The sequence below is a fragment of the Anser brachyrhynchus genome (genome assembly GCF_964034855.1).
Source record: "Anser brachyrhynchus genome assembly, chromosome: 7".
Lineage (NCBI taxonomy): Eukaryota > Metazoa > Chordata > Aves > Anseriformes > Anatidae > Anser > Anser brachyrhynchus.
In genome coordinates this window covers 21,889,282-21,901,281 of record NC_137701.1, presented here as the reverse complement: position 1 = coordinate 21,901,281, position 12,000 = coordinate 21,889,282, and the positions used below count along the sequence as shown (strand labels likewise).

The 12,000-nt window shown below is 37.6% G+C and overlaps 1 protein-coding gene across 1 annotated transcript in view; it reads right to left on the bottom strand.

Annotated features, from left to right (window-relative positions):
* Nucleotides 1-12,000, bottom strand: part of STK39 (serine/threonine kinase 39) — a 91,648-nt gene that overhangs the window by 32,114 nt on the left and 47,534 nt on the right. The window contains 3 exon segments of the mRNA XM_080600978.1: nt 6,596-6,663; nt 8,996-9,028; nt 9,157-9,279. Coding sequence (XP_080457104.1) covers nt 6,596-6,663; nt 8,996-9,028; nt 9,157-9,279 — 224 coding nt within the window.

Sequence of the window (12,000 nt, the reverse complement as noted above, 5' to 3'; positions counted from 1 at the left end):
AATACAGCAAGGTATAAAAACATCCTTAAGTAGTGAATAAGAAATGCACAATTTACTATTTTCAAGGAGCAAGCTCTGAAGGAAATAGAGGTACAAACAGAAAACAGGATTAGAATCAATAGTTTAATCAAGGGTTCCTGCCTACTGATTTCAGTCATGATTTAATCATGATTAAACAGGTTATTTAAATCAAGTCTCTATACTGTGAAATCAAAATTAACTTCAGTAACCACATTTTCACAACTGCCTGAAGGAAGGCAAAAGCTCTAGAGGTGATGGCAAAATATCATATAGGAAAATGCTCAATACCGTTATCAAAGGTAAAATTACTTCAAGAATTCTACAAACGGTTTTGTTTATGATGTCTGTTACTGGATCAACTTCCAGCCCACTGACAAGCTCTGTTACTTTCCCTTTGTAAATTTACCACACAGCTGGGAGTTGGTCTGTTGATTTTGTCATTAAATGCACTGGAGAACAGAAGCTATTCTAAATAAGCAAAAATAATGAAAAATACCTGTTCTTGGTGAAGGATACACATCAGCCCCACTTCTTACAAAACAGACTAGAATAAAAGTTTCAACACTGGAAAAGCTAGAAATAGTACCACCAAAACAAAAAACAAAAAACCACACACACACACACACACACAAGAATTCTAGAATCGAGAATTCTAGATTATGTTGAGTCAATTATAGACTCATTCTGGATCTTGCCAGAAAAGATTCTGGGTTTTGCTTATTTAGATATTTTTTTCCTAAAAATTAAGCTTTAAACTTTAATATTAACAACACAAGATGAGCTCTACTAAGTATCTGCAGCCAAGTACTCGCATTTCTGACAGCAGTCAGAGTGGGTGCCTAAGAAACAATGCAGAACTGGGACATGGCAATGCTTACTACAACTACTGCCCCAGCCACAAAGCATTTGTCTTTTAAGAACTACCTCAAATAGATGTGGTTTCTAAGCATTTCCTAACCCTCGTGAATTTTTCTTCTACATCCTGGGGCAAGGAGTTCCAAAGTTTAACTGCACCTTGTGTGATTTTTTTCCTTCTCCTTTTATTAATTTAAACATAGTCATCAGCCAGTTTCCTCTCGTTCCTCCAGTTCCTGCACTGAGATAATGAATAACCAACCCCTGCTTTCAGGCTTTGTGCCACTATGTTCTACACATTATATATTTTTACTATATATAGATATAGAAATTTCCCCTCAGCTTTCATGGAATTATTCCTCTCCAAACCTTTGATAATCCTTGATGTTCCTCTCTGAAATTTTTGAGATTAGGTGTGACAGGCAAGAAATGATAAGAACCACATACAGTGTGCAAGGTACAGGAAAACCCAGAGATTGTATACAGTGTGGCAAACCAGCTACATTAACCGAAAAAATGTTTTTGTTAAAAATACACACTAACATTTATCTGTAAATAACACAAACTATCAAGGTGTCATTACAGGCAATTCTGCCTTAGCATTTTCTCTACACGCTGTTTTCAATAAGATATTCAGTAATATAACTGAACAATTCCATTTGCCAGTGCCTTGAGTAAAAAAATTTCCATTTATCCCTTTTGTTCTTCCACAGGCTTAATTCATCTGGTGCGCAGGAACTGTATTAAATTAGGTCCTGGGACATTCTAAATTACAGTCAGTAAATTATCTTCCTGTCATAGGAGCTAATTTAACCATCTTAGATTGCTTCAGATAATTTGCAATTCTTAACTATTAACCATTAACAAGTCTCCTAATTTAACATGAAATGTCTCCGTTATTAATCTAAATAGTCAAATCCTCAGACAGTGACCTTCCCAAATCTGTAACTGTAACACCACAGTGGTTAGACTGGAAATTTCAAGTGAAAGATGCTATCTCCTCTCCACTCCCCTTTCCCCAGTCACAGCAGAGGACTGGATCACAGAGAATTGCCTTAAACCTCCTGCCAGGGTCCTCTGCTGAGACACACAGCACGTGCAGCCTCCTGAGAGAAAACTTGTATTGCAGATTTCATTCCTCCCCAGCACCAAATTCCCCTTCGTCTGTGAAGCAGAGGATAAAGCAGCATCAACATTTCAACATAACCATACACAGTTTGGGTTTGCAGTTCGGATTACGGCAACATGTCAGGCCATATCTGAGAACCATTTTTTTTCAGTTCATTGCAAAAGCCGAACACAGTCTCTTAATTAAAAGCTGAACTTTAAAATACTAATGGTCAATATTAAGTTTTTAACACCAGAGCCTTTCACAAGCTTTGCACTGCACTACTTAAAACACTGCTGCTAATTTCACCTCTGGACAAAAATACTCCAAGCCACAACAGTGCAAAAGATAGAAAATAAATTGCAGAAATGCCATCTGCAAGTGAAGATGCAAGTGAACCATCAGTGAACCATTGGTCAGAGCACACTTTAAATTCAGTTATGCTACCTGAACTCTCACAACAGAGAATATTTTTCTAAGATAGCCCAACCAAAAAAGCCGCCTTCTCAAATAAAAGGTATTAAATACAAGTTTAGGGTAGAGAAGTCAGATACTCAAGTTGGAAATTACCCAGACTAACAGAATTAAATACCACCACTCCTACAAAGAATGCCATGGGATTCTGTAAAGATCATTTCAGGATGAAAGTTACGCTTCTCATCCACAACACAACATTTGCACTAAACAGAGGCTGATGTTAGTTTGGCATTCCCTACTCAGTTACTGATTAAGTCCAACCCTGCTGTTTGGAAAAAAATGACAGAACTTGACCATCCAGTAAAAGAATTACTGAAATGCACCAATTCTTCTGCCAGATTTCCTCCTTTGGGAGAGTAATTTAAAATTTTTGTGTATACTATTAACCTTTCTTAGAACACAGTTTTACATTTTTTTCCAGTGTTATCATCTAACATTTGATTTTTTGGCCTAGCATAGCCGCATCTTTTAGAAGAGAAAAAAAAAGTGAGCAGTTCCTTTTTTCCTTCCTGCCAAAGGTCGTCCATCTCCCAAGACTCTCAACCCCCATCTGAAATTACTTCTCCCATAAGGCCCTAAATGGTCACATAGGCTTCTATCACAAATTCTCTGCAAACTAAGATAGTTCCCCAGCCAAAAAGAGTCAGCAGTACTCTAGCCATCGGCTTCCTCCCCACCATCCCTTAAGCCCTTTCTTGCCCAAGGACCCTGGGAAAAATGCCTTCTCCCCTCAAATCCTTGCCCAGCCAGCCTCCATCACACAGGAGGAGTTCGTTCACATTCGAGATGCTCACCTTTTGCTGCTGCCAGTCACCTTACCCCATAGCCCCTCTCTTCAGGGAAACAAAAGGAAAACAATGACAAGGTGAGACCTTCTTGAGCCTTTCCTTGCCATGTTTAGTGCCCTTCCTCTCTCACAGCCTCCCCCCCGGCCCCATAATTCATTCCTCTTGTATTTTGCTGGTATTTACATTTTTACCCACATCAGTACTTAATTTTTTTTTTAACAGTAATTTACAGCATCTAAAACCAGTGTGTTCTGAACTCATCAAGTTACTGCAGTTTATATAATTTGATTGCCTCAAGCGAATTATTTTAGAAGAAAAAGCTTCCAACATTTTGGATAATATGCTGAGAGTTTTGAGTCTTCAGATCTGGCATCTAATGTTCACAATGTTTATCTGAATATCAAGACATCGTTTAAAAGCTATATAATAGTGGTAGATGAAGCATCACAGGAAATTGTTTCTATCCTCATACTGTAGCTAACTTGCTTCATAATAACATGGTTCACAACTTATGGTTCATTTTAACAAATCCCATAAAAATACTCTGATGTGCTCAAGTCTCTATCAGCTATATGACTTAATGATCAATTCACCAAAAGACATCAGCAGAACAGTTTAAAGCCTGCACTGGAGGTGGATAAATGCAGAAATCCCTGTGAGTGCATTAGCTGTTTACTACATTACGATCCTGAGGGAATGCTGTGTGATACAAAGCAAGTCATCTACCCAGATTTTATTAACTACAAATGCCAAAACTATCATATTATTTTACTTTCAGATGCTCAAAAAAAGTTTGCTCAGTGATTAAAACAAAGGAGAACACTTAGGGGCCACAGTATCTTTCCTCATATACAGCTACCATAAATGTAAGCTCAATCACCCCACAGTAATTGTAGCATCAGGACAGCTGGGAAGCAAAAAGATGTTAACCCAGGACTGACTGATCATGCCTGAGAGCCTCCAGGCTACATCCTATGATATATATTTTTTATTTTTTAAATGAAGAAACCCCTCTGGTAACAAAATAAAATAGTTGAATTAGTGCAAAACATTAAAAAAACAGTTCAAGCACTAATATGCTAAACACTGCTGACTTCCCAATGCCTCTTAGTTTGTCATGTACATTGCTTGGTGCAATACAGGCTTGTCAATAATTCACAAGGATGCCAGCCCCAAACTCACTCTGTTCTTTCATTAGTAGAGTGGTAAGGTCCAAATTTCAGGACTCTTTGGGGGTAGGAAAGAATAATCCTAATTCTACATCCACAATTCTGTTACCACAATCACTATTTCTCAGAGCTTTACCCATAGCTGATTTCCTAAATTAGCTCGCTGCTGATATACCAACCCCAAAAGAGAAAAACTGGTGAGTTCTCTACTTAGGTGCAACCACTCGCTGACAGGCCAGGGCCACTATTAATGTGCCTACACTAAAGCCAAAGATGAAAAACCTTTTAACTGCATATTCCAACGCCCCCGCCCCCCCCCCCACACGTGCCAGCTCTGACCCTACTCACATGCTTAGGTTTCCATCAGAAGGAAATCCAGACAAACACTGCAAGGATATATGATTCAGCCCACTTCTTACCACTGAGGCAGGACACAGCCAGAGCTCTCGTGGGGCCAGGAATGTGCACTGCAGAGCATTCCGCCCCAGAATATAGGTCAGCCAAAATTAGCAAAGTTCAACCTGCAAAATTCTGCATCAGGTTTTTGTTTTTCCAAGACACAGTCAAGAGCACTCCCAGGCCCCTGAGGGTATCTCCTGTTGAAGACTATTTTCTTTAAGAGAAGCTTTCTGGTTCCTAAAAGCTAAATTCTTATTTACATGTTTATTGGTAGATAGGGAAGAAACATTTGTAATTGTAACCCTAGTTACTACAGGTATTCAGAATTGCTTTTAGGGAGGATGGGGAAGTAGGAATTTTTTCACCCATGAATTAGGAATATTCTTTAAAAAAAGAAGTTCATCACAAAGAGTTTGGAAACTCAGGTCTTTCAGGATCAATCCTTCAATTCTGGCTTAAGAGCTACAGGAAAAACTGAAAGCATAATCTCTGCCATTAGCCTGTGTTAAAATGTTTACCCTTTGGATATGCCAGCGCTGCAGGTAACTGGGTAGAAGCTTATCACTCTACAGGTTTCAGCATACTTTCAAAATACCCAAGCACCTCACTGGTACTTCCATGTGGCAGTATCAATTGGTCTGTTTTGTAAATGGTTTCATCTACCTGTATGTCAGCAGAAAGATGAAAAAGAATATTGATAGCGTGACTGGGCTGTTACGTAAATTGGACAACTAAACCGGTTCCAAATAATGTTGAAGAATTTTCTCTCCCCACAATAAGATTTATTACTCTTCCCTTCAGTAAACAACCTTTGGCAGCCAAACAACTTTTTGCAGCTGTCACTACAAAAGTAGTCAAAGAAAAGGGGAGATAATAGGTTTGGGAACTTGACACTCATTCTGTACTGTGTATTTTTTGTGATTATTAACAGTTTTGAATGTTACTGTTTTAAAGCTACTTGTTGTACATTCATCTGCTAATTGTTGCTAACATACTGGTCATAATTTCGTAAATATTTCTCTATTCGTGTTTAAATAACATTTACTTCTACCTATAAAAGTGTTTAGAGTATGTGTGAAATATTGTAATCACTTGTCAAAACAAACAGGGTGAAAACAAGTTTTAAAGTGAGTGGCAACAAGTTTTTTTAACCAAGTTAGCCATTTAAGGAAGATAGTTATAAATAAAGAAAAAGTTATCTAGTTTTTCGTTACAACAAACACTTCTATCCAAGAATTAAACTGCATAATTAAACATTATCAAATCTTCGTTGTAAACTGCTTTTAATGAAAAGTGACTCATTTTAACCACATATAAATTTAAAGTCAGACAACATATTTGTATCCATTTCCTAAAATATCTGTCATTTCTCTACAGTGGCTGATCAAACTTGCCAGTGAAAAATGTTTTTTGAGTAGCAACTTGTAATATAGCTATGGTTTATTTCTGTCAGAGGCTGACTGCTGAAGTGTGAAAGAAACTCATTAAAAATCTCTCACTGTGATCCTGCATTGCAAAGGAAAAAAAGAAAGAAAATACTTAATGAAGGGTACATTTAGCCTGAAGCCACATTCATATTCTGCTTTTCATTTTACTCTATTTCAGCAAGCAATTAAAAGACAGCAATTAGTCACAGAAATACTATTCATACTGGTCATACTGGGAGATTAAAGAGGTTAGCACTTATTTTATGTTAATATTATGAAAGTAATGAGGGAGATCAAGAATAATACAGTCACCTTACAAGGAATGTTAAAATAAATAGAAGAATCTCTTACCTTAATCTTAAGACAAGATTCACTGCACATGGAACTTCACTATATTCTTCACTAACAGCAGGCTGAGACTATTAAAGAAAAAAAGCAAAAAGTGTTATAATAGATGCCAAAGAAAAAAAAATCCTGAAACACTTGCCATGCTAACAGTCTGACTTCAGAGAATATTTTACACATCCCCTAACTCTCAAAAGGCTTTTTAAACACATTCAGTAACGCTCTAAAATATAGCTGATACTAGTAAAACTGCTGTATTTGAATTACAGAGATACAAATGGCAAGGCCTACGTTAAAGCACAAAGAGTAAAAACTTTTAATCTACCTTGCATCAAAACTCAAGTAATCTATTAAATAATAATTGCACAGTGAGAGTATCAAGTTACTATTCCCATTATTTCTGTATAGCAATTTTGATTCCTCAAGTCTACCCACCTGCTAAGTACTAGTTGCATATCAAAGCAGGCATCACAGCTTGGAGAACAGCTTTCAGAGAAATCGTGAATACAGATATCTTTCACACTATCACTCCTACCTCAGAGACTGTAATACCCTGCCCAGCCCTCCACTAGCATTTATATCAAGTCTCAAGCTAAGTGCATTCTACATGCAGAGTATCTAAGGGTCCTCTATCCTACCACGATTCCATACACAACTTGGCACACTGTCGCCACTCCCAGAAATTCGTTTAAAGTTACAATCAAGTCCTCCCAAAACAATTGAAAGACGTGCATCACAAACTTCATTTGATTCTTTTCCAGCAGTTTTTCACATTAAAGCTACATTTTTATACGTTATATGAGATCTGAGATATATGAGATTTTAATTATCTGTGTATTTTAAACAAAAATTAATGAATATTTGGAAAATTATTTGATTACTAGAAGTGGAATGGATTTTTTGCTGGCTCCATTAACTTCCTTCCATTAATATAAACTGGTACTTTTATATCTGCATCTTTAACAGGTCTGTTATATCCACTTACAGGAGCATGCGGCCCATCAACAATGAACAGAGACACACCAGTAGTGGCAACCTGCACAAGTCTGAGGACATTTTCTGGAACATTTAGGAAAACAAAAGCCAACAGAACTTTTTTTTTCCTTCACCCAGATGACATAATGGGGATCTGCTCACCATTCCTTCAAAAAGCAACGTCAGACAGAGACAACTGCTCTGAGAAACCATTCCTATCAACAGGCAGCAGTCCGTGACCAGAGCGCTGCCTTTGAGGTGTGGCCTGTCAAAATCTGCTTCCCCCGTGGAAGCCGTGCTTCAGAGATCATCGTCAGAGCTAGACTGACCACTTCCACATGTGCTGCAATTATGGGAAACCATTTCCAAGACTTCATTAATACAAGACTTTAAAGCTTACAAATGTTTTTAAAAGAATGAAGGTGTATAAACAATCTCAAAAATGACCTTCAAGCGATACAACCAACAGGCATATAAAACCACTCCGTGAAATCAAGCTCTTCCCTCTATAAACTGACTCTGGCACTTGAAGCCCAATTTTCATTACATGTTGATTTGAAACCCCAGAGTAAACTCCAAGGTGCAGCAATCCCCAAGGTGTTTGAAAGCAAGAGAAGGCTGAGGAACTGTGCACAGGCCCCAAGACATCTCAGCCCTGAATGGCAAGGTCAACAGATACTGAAGCAGCATGTAAACTAGCTGTATACACTGAAAGACTGGGGTCGTTACAGGAGTAAACAGGGCCAAACCTGTTACTCTTTTTGCAGATTTCTACGACACCATGAAAATCAGAAAATACAAAATTGAAGGTGAAGTGGCAAGTGTCACCACCCATGGAACGGGCATTTTTAAAAAGACCACCAATGTGGCTGTAAACTTACTAAGCCATTATTTACAGCATTGATGCTTCCTATGCTCTCAGCACAAGGCCATGAAACCCAGTATGGTCTTTTATTACTCTGATTTAGTCTATTATTCAATAGTACTGAACTATTTTACTTCATACAGTATCAAGAATTTTAATTAGAAGCTACACATTGTGATACAAATCCTGAGAATGAAAAATCATTTGGACATCTTCTGGCTACTCCAAAACAGCCATCATCGCTCTGACAAAAAAGAGAGCAATTAGTGCAATCCAGTTAGGAGGATTCAATAAAAATGGCCACATTACTTATCTTAACCAGTTCTCCTGGGCACGAAAATAACATCACTTTGAATTTCCTATCTATTTCACCCAATGTGTACTCAAATTAATTGCTACAGGCCCAGCTGCATACAGCTCTATCCTCACAAGTACTTGCCGTACAAAGCTGCAGAATCAAATCAAAACACTCCCCCCTCAATCCACATTTTTAACAACAGAAATTGAAAGAGAAATCCCTTCACTCACACACTAGGAAGAAAAAAAATTGAAAGAGACATTTTTACCTCCATGTTCTCCTCTTCTTTTACTCTTCGTGACTGGAAAACAAATGCAGTCAAATATGAGCTATCCACTTTAATGCATTAAAGACCCAGAAATACTAACAATTAACATTAAGGCAGAATACCTTGCAAAGTATAAATGTGTTGACACAAACAAAAGTTACCTTTTCCTGAGAAACAGCAGCTTTGCCTTCCTCACTCTTCTCATCCATTTCATCATCACTCCATTCCCAGTCTCCATCCTCTGTTTTATGGAGATGACCACTGGAACCCGGTACTCGTCTAACCTACAAAAGTATTAAGTGCTTTCCATTACACAGACATCTTTAGTCTTCACTGATGTTCTGGTTAATCAACAGCTCTTCATGATTTTTATTCTATACACTTTTGTTTAGTTTGCTGGAGGAGTTCCTGGCATAATGGAATACCTGACATCTGTGGTCATTTCATATTCCTCGCTCAGCTTCTCTCCTGCACAATCCATGAAAAGTGGATTCAATGCAGAAAACTGTACAGACTATTAGAGGAATATCCTGCTCCGTCACTTAAGGACAAATTCTGCATTACCTTTCCTGTTTCCAATACCAGGCTCCTAATGCACCAGTTTTAGCTACAGCTGCATAATTAGCAGGTTCTTGCTATCCACATCACCAGGGATACAAAGGCACCCAGAGCAGACAATTTGCCTGGAACTTGCAGTTATCATTTAGTGTCCTAGAAGGAACAGTCCTGATGTAGTCTTCTGTGGAACTGCACAAGCATTTTCCCCAACAACTATATACTAACCTATGAGAGGACATCAACCACAAGCAAAAACATGTTTTTCAAAAAGAAAAGAATGGTTTACAGAGACATTCACATACTACATGCACTGATCAAAATCTCTTCTGCATTTCCATTTTCAGTTGTTCAGAAGACTTATTCTAACTAGAATGATTTTAATGGAGCTTAATGATGCTAGCAGAGTTATAGCAGAAAGCTTTACTGATGAAGATGGAGTGCATATCAAGATTTTAAATAGATTGCCTTTTAATAAGCAATAAACAAATGGCTCAAGGAAAAGAAAGTAAGTTGCTTCAAAATAAAGTATTGTGTTAGATTAAATGATTTTCTTGAAAGGTGTCTGAAGGCAGAAAAACAAAAGTCTAGACTTGTACTTTGCTCATCAGACTGATTCCTACCAGCACACATTCACAGGAAATCCTAATTTCTGCTATAGTAAAGTCCCCAACCTTACTCAGCCTTCAAAAATGCAAAGTTGTTGTCTACCACGCTTTTTTTTTTGGTAGATGCTTAACACTTGCATTCTTTTAGAAATGAAGTTGTGGAATTTTTTATTAAGAGTGGCTTTTCTCAGTCTCAGTTTTGGTAAAAGCCACAAAGATTCAGGCATATAGGGTGGGTATGTATCTTAGGTGTGGCACAGAGCAAGAGGGGCACACCATATAGCAGCAAATTGATCGCCTCTTCTCCCATCATACATCCATGTAACTATTATCATATATTGGATGAAAATATATTAGCTGAAGTTTCTGTTGTAATACATACTAATCAACAGACTTTTAATACTAGTAGAGATGTTTCTCTTCAGATTTTCTATTGTCTTTCTCATTGCACATTTGTTAAAATGCATACAGATAGTGAATATGAAGTATTTTAGGAAACAGCTATCTTCAACTTGTATTTGAAAAAAAAAAAGGCAATGGAATAAAATACACACAAAATGTAAAGGACTAAAAGGTACATTATGCACCCAAAGCTTTTTAGTCTTTGAATTTGGAGCAGCAGCCAGAGAAGGACCTTAGAGGGCAAAGATACGGCAGTCAAGGTAATCTAATAGCTTGTTACTATGGGAAGTCACAGTCAGGGGACATCCACCAGGGTTGCACAATCCTCTACCTCCCTCTTGGGACCAATGTGGTTGCACAGTGAGCAGATTCAGCCCACCAACCTGTGAAAAAAACACTAGTCTTTTTTTCTTTGGAATTGTATGTAATAGCATTGTAATGACAATTACAGAGTTTGGACACCGTAGCAGCACCACATTAGATATATGAATCGGGGGGGGGGGGGGGGGCAGCAGCCATTGCAATGTTCATACAGTTCATTACACAGTGATCGTAATTAAGAGTTTAAGAATGATCATAACTGATCCAAACCAAAAACATCAGTCTAGCTCCAGCACTGACCAGTCATATCTTTGCTTGGAAGAGAAAAAAAGAAGAGTGAGGGCAACCCTTTATAATTTTATGGTATTTCCCCAATTTACAGTAATCCTAATTTCATATTATGTTTGCTTTGTCAGGATAAAGCCATTTTAAATAAAACTCTTAAGATCTTTTGATAACCACAGGATAAAACGAAATCAATTTTGCAACTTGTTCTTAAACACTTGTCTTTGGGCACCAAAGATTTGTCTTTTGTGTTCTCCCAAGTCCAGGTTTACTAGAATACAATATAATCTTTTACTCTAACCTGTTTTTAACCATCTCATGAAACAACGTGAATGATGAAAGCAAGCACATTTTTATAAGGTACATCAAGTGCCTATGCTACAATCTTCAGAAGATTTTTCGCTACCTCATAATCAAGTCTTTCTGACACTTAGATTACTCTTGAAATGTTCATCAGTCTGGTATAGCTCTATATTCCTTTCGTGCTTACAGGCCTAAAAAACAAGCAAAACAGAAAATGCTTTTTCTAGCATGTACTCTAAGGGCAATTATAACAGGCCTACCAGGAAAGGAAAATTAACAAAAAGGAACAGAGATGAACAATTACTTACGGGCCCCATTGCTACAATTATGTTTGAAATGCATCTTAATCGGACTGGTAGCAAAGCAGCTATTTTTCTAGACAACATTCTTCCACAGTTTTGTGTTATGATCATTTCCTTTCAATTTACAAAAGGGTTGTGTAATACACAGAAGCATTTTGCTGAAGAATACATATATGTACTAACTGTACCTTGTTAAGCATTCACATTCCACAATACAACAGCAGGAATC